General features: G+C 40.4%; 1 protein-coding gene across 1 annotated transcript in view; it reads right to left on the minus strand.

Moving 5' to 3' along the window:
- LOC107570536 (CUB and sushi domain-containing protein 3-like) overlaps positions 1–17,014 on the minus strand; it is a gene marked incomplete at both ends in the record, with an annotated part of 308,112 nt that overhangs the window by 118,525 nt on the left and 172,573 nt on the right. Inside the window, 9 exon segments of the mRNA XM_016256763.1 lie at positions 2,729–2,917; positions 3,287–3,502; positions 4,184–4,300; positions 10,376–10,564; positions 10,715–10,902; positions 11,573–11,711; positions 12,223–12,417; positions 13,600–13,926; positions 14,850–15,032. Of these exon segments, the coding sequence (XP_016112249.1) occupies positions 2,729–2,917; positions 3,287–3,502; positions 4,184–4,300; positions 10,376–10,564; positions 10,715–10,902; positions 11,573–11,711; positions 12,223–12,417; positions 13,600–13,926; positions 14,850–15,032 (1,743 nt within the window).

Genomic DNA, 17,014 nt, shown 5'->3' on the forward strand with positions numbered 1-17,014 from the left:
TCCGCTCTGGTTCTCCCTCACGCATCCAGCTCCACTGAGGCTTGATGCCATGGTGCAGACATGGCCGAGGCTTCATCTGTACGTTTTTCTCCCGATCGCTCTGCTCCCGGGAGTTCTGGAGCGGGTACGCCGGGATGGGGTCCGTCTGTTGCTAGTAGCCCCGTTCTAGCCGGCCGGAGTATGGTTCTCGGACTTGGTGTCCCTCCTCGATGGCTTTCCGCTGGAGATTCCGATCAGGAGGGACCTCCTCTCTCAGGCGGGGGGCGCCATTCTTCACCCCCACCTGGAGTTATGGAAGCTGTGGGCATGGGGGCACAGCTCCTAGCATCTGGTCTCTCAACTGAGGTTGTTGAGACTATACTCCAGTCCAGAGCTCCCGCCACTAGGAAACAGTATGCCTTGAAGTGGAAACTTTTCGCTTCATGGTGCGGACAGCGACTGCAGGACCCAGTCAACTGCCCAATTGGTACAGTTCTGGAGTTTCTGCAGGAGCGATTCTCCGCAGGGTTATCTCCCTCCACTCTGAAGGTATACGTGGCGGCCTTAGCTGCTTACCACGCCCTTCTGGGTGGTCAATCATTGGGAAGACACCCACTTGTCACTCGTTTCCTCCATGGCCCCCTGAGGCTGAGCACCAAGGTGCCCTCATGGGACCTGGCTGTGGTTCTGGAGGGCTTATGCAATGCCCCCTTTGAACCCATAGAAGAAGTTTCGGTCAAGTTGCTCAGGCTCAAGACCATCTTTCTCCTCGCTATTTCCTCACTAAAAAGGATCGGGATCATCAGGTACTTTCTGTTTCGTGCCTGGAATTTGCTCAAGGCATGGTTAGGGCATTCCTTTACACGAGGGCCAGGTATGTCCCTAAGGTGCCCACTTCTTCACCAGGGCCCATAGTACTTCAGGCATTCTGTCCTCCTCCGTACCAGGAAGTAGGCCAAGAAAGCCTTAATCTACTCTGTCCAGTTCGAGCACTGGACGCTTACGCACACAGAGCTGCCCCGTGGCGTAAGGCAGATCAGCTTTTTGTTTGGTTTGGTCCACCAAAGAAAGGATTTCCGGCGACCAAGTAGACTATGTGTATGTGGGTGGTCAAGGCCATCTCACTAGCCTACGAGTCCTCTGGCCTCCCGTTACCTATCGTTTTTACAACCTAGACCTGGCATCTACCCCAGGTTCCCAAGTTCTCTCTTCGTGATGTGCTCATAAGATACACACACAGGCAGGGACTTGGTAGTATGGAGCAGTGGGTATTCTCGTTCCCAAAGAGACTCGACGCAGCTCGAGTTCTTGAAGGGGAATGTCTCTAGGTTACGTATGTAACCATGGTTCCCAGAGGGAACGAGGCGCTGCGTCTCTTTGCCATACTCCCTGCATCCCTGCAGGCGCTACTTCATCGAAGCTGGTTTGCGCTCTGCTGGATGCGCTTTTATACTTTCTGGTGCTTACGTCACCCCGCTCGTGACGTCTCGCGGCTCCATTGGACTGATTTGACACGTGCTTCAGAATGCAGTCACGCAAGGGCGTTCCCAAAGCAACCTGACGCAGCGTCTCATTCCCTCGGGGAACCATGGTTACATACGTAACCTAGAAACGTTTTCTAGCACTGGACAATGCAACACAGAAAGAGAATTGTGGGGACATAACCTCTTGGTTGAGGGTATAACAATATAAATAAATACATTTGAACACAAACAGTCAAGATAAATGCAGTTATTATTTTATTCAATTAATGTGAAAAATGGCCGGTGACCTCTCATGACCAGAGAAGAGTGTAGAGTCACTAGCAAACCTCTGAAAGTTCTCCATTAATATAATTGCTATTTTGTTTATGTCCCTGTCTTGTGACATGCATGGCTAACTTCCAATTGATGCCGCTTCAGCCCACTCTGTCTACTTCTGATGAATGCTTTATTGCAGAGGAGTTACTTACTGACGCCGGTGAGCAAGATACACTGAGAGATACAATCAAGAAACACTGAAACATGACAATAGCAGCACTAAATCACTTCAAATGCTCTCGGCAGGAGCTAGCCAAGCTGAATTGTGAAGGAAGTTTGGTGTGGCAAACCGCTCCTGTCCTGGAGTTTATTAGCTCTGGGAACCAAAATGGAAACGTGACCCCTCTGCACGGCAACACAATGACTCTCTGTGTGTTTCCAGGGAAACAGCAGGAAGCAATCATAATCAGGCTCGACCAAAGTATGTGACCATGGTTGGACGGAAGCTCATGTCATCATTCACTCACCCTCATTTCACCCTGTATGACTTGGTTCAAAAATTGTGCTTCTAATTATATATTGTGCTTTTTTATTGTGTATTATTAAAATAATCATATTATTCTTTTTTAATGTTATTTTTATTGTGACAGCCTTAGACTTCATTCACCTGCATTATATTGAAAGGAATGGCCAGGGTATTCTTCAAAAATTATTTTTTTGTCTTCCACTGAAGAATACAGTCATACAAGCTTGAATAGATGTGAGGGAGAGTAAATAATGACAGACTTTTCATTTATAGGCGAACTGTCACTTTAAACCATTCACTGTTTGAACCCTCTGATTTATACCCCATAAAAAACAGGCTCATCATTAAAGGCGTTTTTCACAGTCAAAGTGAACACGTCAGCATTATCTTTCTTTAGAATCAGCAATATGTCCATGTGGTGTGCCATTTGGTAATGAATCAAGAGAATAAAAGTTAAAATGAATGAAAACAGCTGACAACGTACCAACACACCTTGGCAGAGGTGCGCTCCACATGCGCCGACCCCCTCCCAGGCAAATGATTTCTGGTGCTCCCTCCAGGCGGTAGCCCATATTGCAAGAGAATGTAAGAGTATCTCCAATGCCAAAGCTGTAACCGTTACGGCGCCCAAAATGTGGCACTCCTGGATCCTCACATGGCTCCAGATTGTATTCTGGGGAAAACAGAATTTGAAAGATTACACTTTAAAAGTAATATTTATTAGGGGTTGGGGGTTAACATAATGAACATGAAAAGATGAAAATATTTATATTGTTTTTGTCTTTTCTTGTTCAGATTTTAATTATGCCTCTATTTTTTAAATACATTTGATTTTTTTCATTTTTTAATATAAAATCATAATTTTTATTTATTTCACCATTGCCAGTTCTATCACAAATCATTAGGGTTTTAGAAAAATATTAGAATGTTTACACAATAGGTAGGAAAGTAGCCTGATTCTGAAAATACTGTATAAACTGTAAGAGGACTCAACTACTGTCCCTGTGGCCTTCAGAGGGGCTATTCTCAGGACACCCCTCACCTGAAAATGTGATGTTGAAACCTTCGTAAGAGATGGAAAAATCAGATATGAAGCGGAGCTGGGCCTTGAAGTTGCCATAGAGCCCTGCGTTGATGGGCGAGGGCAGTTCTGCACCTGTGAGGCGGGCGAGTGGTTGAACAAAACTCCCATTCTCCGTGATGAGGAGGTAGTCATGATGATCCTCCAGGTGGAAGGTGTTAAAGGTGAACTGAACGCCTATTGGGGAAACAAGAGCAATACACAATTGAACCAATTAATAATATAGTTCAAGTTTTTGGTCAGCTTCTGACATCACTGTCTGGTGGAGCTTGGAGAAGAAAAAACAAGACAAAAAGAGAAGATAATAAAGGGTCAACTTCATTACATAAGGCAGGAGGGAGTTGTGGGCCACACTAAGGGTGTAGCCAACTCATTAGACCCAGGAGAAGGGAGGCCCATTCATTAAAACTCTTTTCTCGGGCCCTGTGAATTTAAGCAATGGCCCTTGGCTGAGGTCATGTAGAACACAGGGAAATTTGATACTGACCCTTTTTTGCCTTTGTGTCAGAAAGAGAAAAGTGTATTTTTAGTTCCAACTGATCTGTCCACTAAACATAATGGCCATGCATTAGCAGCCATGGGAAATTAAAATTCAGAAGAACTTTCATTATTCTGAACTCAAAGGTTGTATAATGATATTTCAGAGTAGGGCATGGACAAGTACCTAAATCTGTATTCATGACAGTTTGTACCTACGGCTGGCTCTAGCAAGACTATGTGATAAACTCTTGAAACTTGCTTTTCATCCAGTTATCAATTTGTATATTATTCTTTAGCATTTGGCCATTCAAAATGAATGCTTAACTTTCAATAAGTAGGTAACAAATTGCAGCTAAGGTATATCAATTGCTGCTTTACCTTTGCCATGGCTGACCTCCACAGTCCAGGTGCAGTTAAGGGAGCTGGGATAGACCTCAGGGTATCCTGGGGACAGGATGGTGCCTCCTGGTCCTCGAACATCACCCCCGCAGAGTGCTAAAGGGCAGAGGGAGTAAGGTACTTACTTAAACAGACCTTTCACTTAAATTTAATATATGCAAATGCAAAGCATTTCATTCTTCTATCAGCCCATATACTGGGCTCATCAGTTAACATGTCAAAGGTGACTTAACCAACCCAGTCTCATAAAAATACATACCTCTGGGTGCTTTTCTGCAACACCGTTTTTACGTACCTTACTGCAGGTTTCGCCGCAGTTTCAAAGAGAAATGTCCACTGAGTGGTGCTAAAACACGGGTTCAATACGTGAACCCTGGCACGTTTTTATTACGTTGATATAGGTACGTATTGCTATGTTTTTATTACGCTGCTTCAGGTACGTATTGCGGCGGTTCAAAATTCAAATATCCGGGGACTGTCCCTAAAAGTTAATGCTCTATCGTGTTGGAAATATGCCCTACACCAAACCCAACCCTAAACCTACCCAATAGTGTTAACAAATGCAAAACTGATATAAAAACGCATTTATTGATGCAACCGTGTCATTTGAACTTACTTATATGCAGATTTTAACCGTTTTGTCAAACCGTAGTTAGCCTACACGGGATTCGAACCGGAGCTCCTCGCCTCTCAAGTACGTCTCCGTTCTCCGTGAGCTACCGAACAAACCTACCATCGATGAAAACCCATTGATATGAAGCTGGATATGTGCGGTGCTAACGTTCAAAAGCATACATTTTCAAATCTCCCAGCATATTAAAATTGTTTTGAAGTCATATTCTTCAAGTAATTGTGCGAAAATTACGCTTTATTAATCGAAACTCTGTAAATGTGTGTGAAAAGGAATATAAGGTGTGGGAGTTTTACTGCCTCTAGTGTTCATTTCTTTTGGAAACTGCAGTGATATGTACTTATTGGTACGTATTTCGCGTCGCGCGAAAATGTGCCCCCGGCTACATTTTGCCATGAGACCAGGTTGGAACTAACATTTGTATCTTAGTTCCTTGTGACTGAAACTTCTAAGCACTTACATACTGTAACTATCGTTCAAATATTCGGGGTCAGTATTTATTTTTTTTTACTTAAAGGCACAATATGTAAGATGTTTTTATAAAAATATACAAAAACCACTAGAACAGTGTTATATATTTTGCTGACTTGTGTACTCACATTATCCCAAAAGTTTCGAAGAATGCTTAAATCCAGAGAAATAAGCAATTTTAACTAGTGACACGGAGCGTGTCCATAGAGACATTGAGTCGCCTGCCATTGACGTCATACACCCTCGATTTCCGGTTTTATTTTGTAGAAAACATGGAACGCTTTAATATGTTGTGCGTTTTATTAGACTGGTGACAACCACACAGAGTAGCATTATAACAGAACTTTCAAATGTATCTAGTATGATAAACAGTGCTGCTTTTTTCCCCCCACATACGAACGACCGAAAGGAGCGGAAGCGGTCGACTGTGGCATAATAAAAGCTCCACTGCTTTCGAGCCATGTGTCACGCTCGTTCAGCTGCCTCGTTTTGCTTCACAGCTTTCAGCCTCACCCTGCTTCATTTTACTACGTTAACAAATCATTAGCTCATCCATGAACATGATTTCTACCCGAGTCCCGTCGGATTGCATCGGCTGTGGGGATGAAGACGACAACTCCCATGATTCCACACTCAGTCACGGCGTCATCAAACTACACCTTTGCCTCTTTGTTTATTTTGAATACGCGCCCTCCAGCGGCGAAAATTACATATTGTGCCTTTAAAATAATTAATTCTTTTTTTCTCCCTTTTTTTAAAGTAAAGACAGTAAAGACATTTACAATGTTACAATGTTATTTCTGTTTCAAACAAATACCGTTCATTTGAACTTTCTTTTCATAAAGGAAACCTGAAAAAAAAATGTATTAGGTTTCCACAAAAGTATTAAGCAGCACACCCAGTCAGCATATTAGAATGATTTCTGAAAGATCATGTGACACTGAAGACTGGAGTAATGGCTGCCGAAATTCAGCTTTGCCATCACAGGAAATAAATTATATTTTGAAATATATTCATATGGAAAGCAGTTATTTTAAATTATAATACTATTTCACAATATTACTGTTTTTACTGTATTTTTGATCAATAATTGCAGCGTTGGTGAGCATCGAAATTCAGCTTTGCCATCACAGGAAATAAATTATATTTTGAAATATATTCATATGGAAAGCAGTTATTTTAAATTGTAATACTATTTCACAATATTACTGTTTTTACTGTATTTTTGATCAATAATTGCAGCGTTGGTGAGCATTGGAGACTTTTTAAAAACATAAAAAATTGTATCGAAAAACACTTTCCCACTTTAATTCCATTAAGTTCTTTCCATTACAAGTAACATGATCAGGATTTGAGTGATAAAGCTGTTATTAAGCTATATATTTACAGTGAGCCAAAACTCAAAAAGCCTTTTTTTTGTAAAAATATGTAACATTCAATTTACAGTTTACAATATGCCTTGTACAATTCCGTTCATCCATCTACCCATTTTCAAAACCACTTTTCCTATGTAGCGCCGCTGGGATGCTGTAGCCTATATTTAAATAAGAAATATTTGTGCAAAATGGAGCTTAATAAAAGAAAAAAAATATACAAAATTGATGACAAAAAAACAAAAGCAGCCTGACTTTCATAACTGCCTGAGCTATTTCTTGGAATAGGAAAACATTCATATTGGTTAAAAATGTCATGTCATCTCTCTCACCTCATACAATGCATGCTTGAATTGTATCAGTACAAATATGCTTTTTTATATCTTAAACACTGCATGGTGCTCAGTGGAGGAAGGATCTACAGTATAAGACAGAACTCTGTCTGATCAGAACTCTGAGACAGCAGTACAGGCAGGTGCATGTCTCTAATGTATGCTGCATTTAGAGCCCATGGAAGTGAGATGACTGTGCGCAGTAAAAAGTGCCCCTGGATGTCTAATCTGGTGAGCGCATCAGTTCCTATCAGCTGAAGCAGCCTTCACAGCAAATTGCCTCTCAGAGTCCACCTCAGCGATGGGCTAATGGCCTTGCATTGAATCACATTGTTTCAGTTGAGATGCCTTAGAGAAGGCAAAGCGAAAGAACGTAATCAAATAGCCGAAGGACAGGCAGCCTAAGGAGCTCTGACGGGGTAAGACATCGGTAACGTCTTTCATCCAGGGTTGAGCAGAAGTTTCATTGCCAGCACAAGCCTGCTGTTTAGCGCTGTCTTGCTTTAGTAATACGGTCTATTAAGCCCTTTTTGTCACTGACTCTAAACCTCTTTTATTCGATATGTAAATCAACACATCACCTTTTTTATTTTATGAACAGTTTCATTGGTCAGTAGGCCACTAAGCTTAACAGCTCTTTTTTTACTACGAATGTCTCAGGAGACCAACCGTCACAGGTGGGTAGTGGGTGGCTCCACCAGTGGTTCTTTTCACAGACCAATGGCTCTTCGTGGCTGAGGCGGTAGCCTGAGTCACAGCCAAAGGACACGGTGGAGCCGATGGAGAAGTCCTGACCGTAACGAAGACCATTGAGTGGAATCCCTGGATCCAGGCATGAGTAGGCATCTACCATTACGCCTAGGAATAGCAAGACAGATGAAACTTAGAAGAAAAGTATTTTGAGAGCGTTTCACTTACTGTATTTATTGCCTGCTGGTGCTCTAGATTAACACAAGTTGCTTTTAAATGGCAAGTTTTGAAACTGTGGAAAGTTTACTGTACACTTACTTTCATACAGGATCTTGAAGCCACTGTTTGAGCGGCTGTTGTCAGTGGTAAAAAGCATGTACAGGTGGTTGCCGCTGCTGAAAAGGAACTGAGGCACCTGGGTGCCATTGAAGGAGCCAATTAGAGGAGAGAGAAGATTGGGCCCATCGTGAAGCTCCAGGAGATCACAATTCAACTCTGTCTGAAATCTGGTTGGAAAAACAGACAATAATTAAATGTCCTTGCTGACAATGATACAACTTTATCATATTTATTATACACTACTGTTGAAAACTTTGGGGATCGGTAAGATTTAAAAAATAAAAAAAGTTTTTTATGCTCACCGAGGCTGGATTTATTCGATCAACAAAAGAACAGTAATATTGTGTAATATTATTACAACTTAAAACAACTGATTTTTATTTGAATATATTTTAAAATGTAATTTATTCAGACTGGTGACAACCACACAGAGTAGCATTATAACAGAACTTTCAAATGTATCTAGTATGATAAAACAGTGCTGCTTTTTCCCCCCCACATACGAACGACCGAAAGGAGCGGAAGCGGTCGACTGTGGCATAATAAAAGCTCCACTGCTTTCGAGCCATGTGTCACGCTCGTTCAGCTGCCTCGTTTTGCTTCACAGCTTTCAGCCTCACCCTGCTTCATTTTACTACGTTAACAAATCATTAGCTCATCCATGAACATGATTTCTACCCGAGTCCCGTCGGATTGCATCGGCTGTGGGGATGAAGACGACAACTCCCATGATTCCACACTCAGTCACGGCGTCATCAAACTACACCTTTGCCTCTTTGTTTATTTTGAATACGCGCCCTCCAGCGGCGAAAATTACATATTGTGCCTTTAAAATAATTAATTCTTTTTTTCTCCCTTTTTTTAAAGTAAAGACAGTAAAGACATTTACAATGTTACAATGTTATTTCTGTTTCAAACAAATACCGTTCATTTGAACTTTCTTTTCATAAAGGAAACCTGAAAAAAAAATGTATTAGGTTTCCACAAAAGTATTAAGCAGCACACCCAGTCAGCATATTAGAATGATTTCTGAAAGATCATGTGACACTGAAGACTGAAGTAATGGCTGCCGAAATTCAGCTTTGCCATCACAGGAAATAAATTATATTTTGAAATATATTCATATGGAAAGCAGTTATTTTAAATTGTAATACTATTTCACAATATTACTGTTTTTACTGTATTTTTGATCAATAATTGCAGCGTTGGTGAGCATTGGAGACTTTTTAAAAACATAAAAAATTGTATCGAAAAACACTTTCCCACTTTAATTCCATTAAGTTCTTTCCATTACAAGTAACATGATCAGGATTTGAGTGATAAAGCTGTTATTAAGCTATATATTTACAGTGAGCCAAAACTCAAAAAGCCTTTTTTTTGTAAAAATATGTAACATTCAATTTACAGTTTACAATATGCCTTGTACAATTCCGTTCATCCATCTACCCATTTTCAAAACCACTTTTCCTATGTAGCGCCGCTGGGATGCTGTAGCCTATATTTAAATAAGAAATATTTGTGCAAAATGGAGCTTAATAAAAGAAAAAAAATATACAAAATTGATGACAAAAAAACAAAAGCAGCCTGACTTTTATAACTGCCTGAGCTATTTCTTGGAATAGGAAAACATTCATATTGGTTAAAAATGTCATGTCATCTCTCTCACCTCATACAATGCATGCTTGAATTGTATCAGTACAAATATGCTTTTTTATATCTTAAACACTGCATGGTGCTCAGTGGAGGAAGGATCTACAGTATAAGACAGAACTCTGTCTGATCAGAACTCTGAGACAGCAGTACAGGCAGGTGCATGTCTCTAATGTATGCTGCATTTAGAGCCCATGGAAGTGAGATGACTGTGCGCAGTAAAAAGTGCCCCTGGATGTCTAATCTGGTGAGCGCATCAGTTCCTATCAGCTGAAGCAGCCTTCACAGCAAATTGCCTCTCAGAGTCCACCTCAGCGATGGGCTAATGGCCTTGCATTGAATCACATTGTTTCAGTTTAGATGCCTTAGAGAAGGCAAAGCGAAAGAACGTAATCAAATAGCCGAAGGACAGGCAGCCTAAGGAGCTCTGACGGGGTAAGACATCGGTAACGTCTTTCATCCAGGGTTGAGCAGAAGTTTCATTGCCAGCACAAGCCTGCTGTTTAGCGCTGTCTTGCTTTAGTAATACGGTCTATTAAGCCCTTTTTGTCACTGACTCTAAACCTCTTTTATTCGATATGTAAATCAACACATCACCTTTTTTATTTTATGAACAGTTTCATTGGTCAGTAGGCCACTAAGCTTAACAGCTCTTTTTTTACTACGAATGTCTCAGGAGACCAACCGTCACAGGTGGGTAGTGGGTGGCTCCACCAGTGGTTCTTTTCACAGACCAATGGCTCTTCGTGGCTGAGGCGGTAGCCTGAGTCACAGCCAAAGGACACGGTGGAGCCGATGGAGAAGTCCTGACCGTAACGAAGACCATTGAGTGGAATCCCTGGATCCAGGCATGAGTAGGCATCTACCATTACGCCTAGGAATAGCAAGACAGATGAAACTTAGAAGAAAAGTATTTTGAGAGCGTTTCACTTACTGTATTTATTGCCTGCTGGTGCTCTAGATTAACACAAGTTGCTTTTAAATGGCAAGTTTTGAAACTGTGGAAAGTTTACTGTACACTCACTTTCATACAGGATCTTGAAGCCACTGTTTGAGCGGCTGTTGTCAGTGGTAAAAAGCATGTACAGGTGGTTGCCGCTGCTGAAAAGGAACTGAGGCACCTGGGTGCCATTGAAGGAGCCAATTAGAGGAGAGAGAAGATTGGGCCCATCGTGAAGCTCCAGGAGATCACAATTCAACTCTGTCTGAAATCTGGTTGGAAAAACAGACAATAATTAAATGTCCTTGCTGACAATGATACAACTTTATCATATTTATTATACACTACTGTTGAAAACTTTGGGGATCGGTAAGATTTAAAAAATAAAAAAAGTTTTTTATGCTCACCGAGGCTGGATTTATTCGATCAACAAAAGAACAGTAATATTGTGTAATATTATTACAACTTAAAACAACTGATTTTTATTTGAATATATTTTAAAATGTAATTTATTCATGTGATGGCAAAGCTGAATTTTCAGCAGTCATTACCCAAGTCTTCAGTGTCACATGATCCTTTAGAAATCATTCTAATATGCTCATTTGGTTCTCAAGAAACATTAATTATTATCAATGCTAAAACATAGTAAAGACACTGTTGTACTGTTTACTATTTTTGTGGAAATGGTGATACTTTTTTTCAGGATTTCAAAAATTTCTTAAAGAACAGCATTTATTTGTAATTGAAATCTCTTTTTTAATAAATTTAGTGCATTCTTGCTAAATAAAAACTTATTGACCCTAAACCTTTTAATGGTAGTGTATTTACAGTGCACAGATTTCTTTGTTGTTGGAAAATTCTAATTCAAAAAGTTCAAATTTTCACAGAATAATTTAATTATATAGAAAAGCAACAATATCTATTCAAATAAAAAAAGCATACTTCTCAAACGTGATCTTGATGGAGCGTCCCGATTCAGCCTCTATGACCCACTCACAGTTGAGCGAATCTTTGTAGTAACCAGGCCACCCAGGAGATAAAATAACTCCACTAGGAGCTGAGAAGTGGCCTCCACAGGGAGCTGTAGAAAGAACAGAGGGTTAACGGAGATGCATTTTAGTTGACTCACATAAAGCCAGCTTTTGTTTTTATTTTAACTATAATCACATGTATCTGTACTTAAGACCAGTTTAATAAGACCAGCTGACTGTTCATTATACCTAACTTACAATCCATATATATACAATCCTACATATTTACAATCCCACGTAACCTACAGTAAGGTGTTAAAATTGCTGGTGGGCGACACTGTTAGTCTGTCATTCTATTCCTCTGACCATATGAATAGTGTTACAGCATAATTAGAAACATGCTGAGCGAAATTCGAGGGATTGACAAGGATTTTAACGACAGACGACAGGCTGCTCACCACCACATGCCCTCTGGTTTACATGCCCTATTAACCCCCGTCTCTGTGACCCACAGGTGACTGTCGATTCCATTTAGATTCACATAAAAAACTAGGCACTGAAAACTGTCCACTTATTGGGGACTCCTGTCTACTTTTGGTGGCAACTGGCCCTAATAAATACCTTCACACTTTGGGATGGGGCCGCTCCACATCACCTTGCCACCATTCAGCTCACAAGTGATGGTTTCTGCTCCCTGGGTCTTAATGAAGCCATCCTCGCAGATGATTGAGATGGAGCTGCCTAGCTGGAAACTGTCACCGAAACGTCTGGCGTTCAGGGGGACTCCCGGATCCGGACACTCATTATGGCCAAACGCTGTAAGAATGAATGACATAAGATAGTATTCTAGAATTGGAAGTGTCATGAACAGGTTTTCTGGGTAGTCAAAGAATCTATGACACCACAATGTCACTAACAAAAAAAGTATCACTTTAACAAGTGGATGAGTTAAAAACTAGGTTGTTAGAAAGTTGACAAGTTTGAAAGACACTCCCAGGTGGTGGGACTCACGCAATATCAGGTGGTGCACTTCAGTTTACCTTGCACTCGAAATATGAGGATACTTTTTAGGACAGGTTTCCACTCAAGGCTTTGTTTATTAGTCTTAGTGTTATTGACCTTCCAGCTGTTTTTATAATAACTCCATGAAGCATATATAGAGGCCCAAGGTGACTGGCCAAGAATGAGGCTGTCCCCACAACACCCTGAGTGCCTGATGGATGTCTAGTGACAGGAAAGGCCTACAAGAAGGACATGACGTTTGTCAGAATGAATACAGATTTAACGTGCTCCCTCAGGGCACTGACAGCTCTTAACAGACAACAGTTAAGTGTCAGTCTGTTAAAGAACTCGATATTAGCGTTCCGCCTTAACGACTACAGTAGCGCACCAAATATGCATGCAAACCGATGTCTACTTTAAGGACTTTGATGGATTATCGTGCCATTTCACATCTCCTTTAAGAAGGACCATCAAGAAGTCATTGTGTAGATTAAAGTCATGTATGTGCTAATGTGGGGTGGAGGGGAGATTTGGTGCGCTGGCGGAACAAACGTATTTGTATTTAACATGCCTAGAAGTGGACGTTAATAGACACTCTTTCATTTTTGTTTGTTTGTCCTATCACAAATTTAAAGAATATTGACTAAATATAAAAGAAATTTTCATCAAAAGACAAAAATTATGACAAAGTATTGTATTGACTTTTTTTGAATAATTATTGTAAGCAGCTGATACTTTCATCAAATTATGAAAATTATTGTACTGTGCTTGTGCTGTCAATTATACTGTAAAAACATATTATTCAAAGATAAGATTATCTTAATAATCATTTCCTGTTTTAGAAAGAGCAGTAACTGCTATCATTACACTTTGATACACAACACGTTTAAAACGAACATTGTGTCTCATGCAGAATTCATGCTACATATATGCTTAACAAATGCCCCATGTACACATAATGCAGATTAGAAACCAATCCAAAGGTGGGACACGCACTGGTGTAGGTAATGTTGAAACCTCTGCCTGACATGGAGTGGTCAGCCTGGAACTCCAGCCGGAGAATGTTGTTGTTGCTGGTGAGGTGGGATGGCACCTCCGCCCCAGTGAAACGGCCAAGCACAGACGAGTCAAGCATCTCTCCATCCTTCACGGTCAGGATGTCGTATGGAGCCTCTAGGTCAAAATCATTGAAGGCCAAGTGGATACGGCTGCCAGGCTCTGATAGGATCAGCCATACACAGTTAAGGTTGTTCCCATAGCCCTCTGGGTAATCCGGAGAGAGGACTGTGCCCATGGGTGCAGTGAAGTTTGAAAGACAGGGAACTGAAAGAACAGAACAGAATAGCTGCTAATTTTTAACTAAAGATTAAAGTAACTACATTCATATTAAAATGTTTTTTTCTCCCATAATGACTGAGAAAAAAACACCCCGGCAGCCGGCAACATATAAAAACATACCACATCATACATCAGCATAAATGATACAGCACTTAGCCATGTGTATGCGTTTAATATGCCATATGGAGACTGTCACTCCACTGTTGATTAGGTTCTGAGCTTTCTGACAAACTGTGTTCATGACATAGATGGACTTCAGGCTATAAATAGAGCTGATTTGTTCAATCTTCCAATTAGACGTGGAGAAATTTCAGCTATGCATTTTATTTAAGCAAAGAGCCTACAGGTGAAGTATCAAAATATAGCACATGTCACTGCAGCTAAGAAGAATTCTCCAGGTTGGCTGAATATAAGCCAATTATTTCAGCTGCCTCAGAGATTTCTGCATACATTTTGAAGAAAAGGCAAAGACAGGAAAGTTAATAAAATCCAGTTATTAGGAAATTCTTATAGAACATGACAAATTTGACAGAAAAAAAGATAAAGTGTGTGATTTATGTGCCACTAGCGTCACAACTAATGACTGTTTTCAAACTTGATTCCTAAACACTTTCCATATCTGGCTCTGGTCAGCTAACATATGCCCCCCCTGTTTGCTGCATTATTTTTTATAGCACCTTGAAAAGGGAAAAAAAATTCATGATAGTGCTTCTTGAAATTGAATAGATTTGAGGATATAAAACAAACACTAATTTAAATGTAGCAAAATCTTCCTGATTAACACAGTAAAATAATAATAACTGATAATAATAATAATAACTGTCGTTATAGCGCCAAACTAGGACAGGAAAAACATTTCTAAAACAATTAATCAGTCTGCAACGTACAGTAGCATTGACAGTACTCACAAATGCAGATGGGGATGTTGGCAGACCACTGGTTGTTGTTCTGACAGGATATTGTCTTCTCTCCAATAAGCTCAAATCCAAATTGGCACTCAAAGCGTAGCACGTCACCATTAGAGAATCCATCTCCTTCTCTCATCCCATACAGAGGGGTGCCTGGGTCCCCACAGCTCTCCTTGTCGATTTCTACAGAGAAAGGATGCAAATAATAGTGATTGCTAAACATCACATTTCCTCTTTCCACTGCTGCAGTTTAAGGAACAAACTTTTTATTCCCTGTTGGAAAAACAAAAAATTTATATACAGTATATACAGTGTATATATGAATGAACAAAAAACAATGAACAAAAACAACAGTAAACTGAAAAGTAAAGTACAATAACACTACAAAAACTACAATAATCCTAAATAAAAACGTCAATAATAAATAATTCAGTATTAATTTTCATTAACCTGGTTGCTTTGACTGCTATTTTGTTCACCGGAAAAAAAGAAGCTAATCAGATAGCATGATCTTTCTGGTGCAGCTTCTGGCTCAAGGAAGTCTTAGTGGTTGAGCTAGTTAAGAGAAATTAACTGTCACTTCCTCTCCATGTTAAAGTGCAAGATAAATCTACAGACTTAAAGCAAATTACTGAACTGCAGCTTTGAAACTGGCACTGAATCGCACCGCAAAAATCCAATGATGGACTGATTTCATGGTGTTCTGAACCTCGCAGCACTTAAGGGAAGTTGACCAGAATAGGATGCCACCAAAACTCTCTGTTCAGCCTAGATAAGCTCCAGCACCTGGACCCTTTGATGGTAGAGTCGGCCGTCCAGGACATTCCCACCATGAGTACAAAAACCAAGTCTGGGGGTCACTATACCTAGATAACACCTTCCATCTGCATAGAATTGACTCAGTGGGCGGCAGGCTGCTGGAATGGGCAATACATCTTCCCAGACATTTTGCACGGCCATGCACAATTGAACTATGAACTCAGTTCCGAATAAGGATGCTTGAGGATTTGGTTGGTAAGAGAGAGAGAAAAAACCCTCCACTAAATTTCATTTAAAGCCAAATCAAAGTTTGAACATGTAGGAAGGGGATTTCTCCTGAGGTATAATGGAGGTCTTTGGCCAATGCTTGATGTATGGCATTAATTTCCGACATGACAGTCTCTTTATGACTACCACAATGCTTTACTCCATTGGTCAATCGTGAGGGTGGCTAGGGGAAGGTTAGGCCATATTTACTGCTTTGTATTTATGATGAGGCAAAAAATAGAGTACAAATTGTCTGTAGGAGCTGATGGTGTGTGAATAATCACGGACAATGCTACACTCCAACGTAAGGTCAGCGTGTTAGATGTGCACCCCTACGCTTCTCTCATGGCGCTTAATGCGATAGGGTTCTGTGCGCTTGCAAGCCTGAGGACCTCTCTGTGAAGATCAATTGTGTTAACAAGTTATCCAATCAAATCCAAAAGGTTGATTCTGTATATGTAAGCACAGACGGCCCACACAGGGGAAGTCTGGGACCTGTGTTTTTCTTCCTGAAACAGCCGGGGAATTACAAAGTATCAGTGAACTTTGGCATGTAATACATCAAAAAGCATTCCAAGCATTTACCATATAGCAGGACTCATTAAGCCGGCCTTCACATAAAAGCCTATAAATAAATTTAATCTCAAAACCATTTCTTATTCATTGGAAAATGGCAAGTAATTTATCTTTCCCTTTGTGTATCCCATGGATATTGTTTCATTTCAATAATGCTGACTTTATCTCTCTCAAGAAAGTCCTCATTATCGCAAAGTCGAGTTTTATCTGGAGTCGAGACACAAAACGAGGTACTTCTAAAACACAAGTCACATGAGTCAAGTACACACAGGCAAACTCCCAGGCGGATCTCTGGTTTTATTTCTTTGAAGCATTCAATTAAATTAGGTTTTTAAACCATGTTGAAGATACTGAAGCGTTCTGGCCATACGGAATACAAACAAAATTATATTTAAAAGAAGGGATGTTAATGAGTGTGGCCATATGCTGGTGCGTTGAAAGTGTGTGCCTAAGCACAGAGTTCAGCTATGGGTAATCAATGGCAAACTGCACTAAAAAATATTCAGTAATGCATAAGCGCTATTGCTTAAGAAAAACTTGAGTAGATTGTTCCTCTCTGAATT

Source organism: Sinocyclocheilus grahami, unplaced genomic scaffold (assembly GCF_001515645.1).
Source record: "Sinocyclocheilus grahami isolate Dianchi unplaced genomic scaffold, SAMN03320097.WGS_v1.1 scaffold1471.1, whole genome shotgun sequence".
NCBI classification, from domain to species: Eukaryota; Metazoa; Chordata; class Actinopteri; order Cypriniformes; family Cyprinidae; genus Sinocyclocheilus; species Sinocyclocheilus grahami.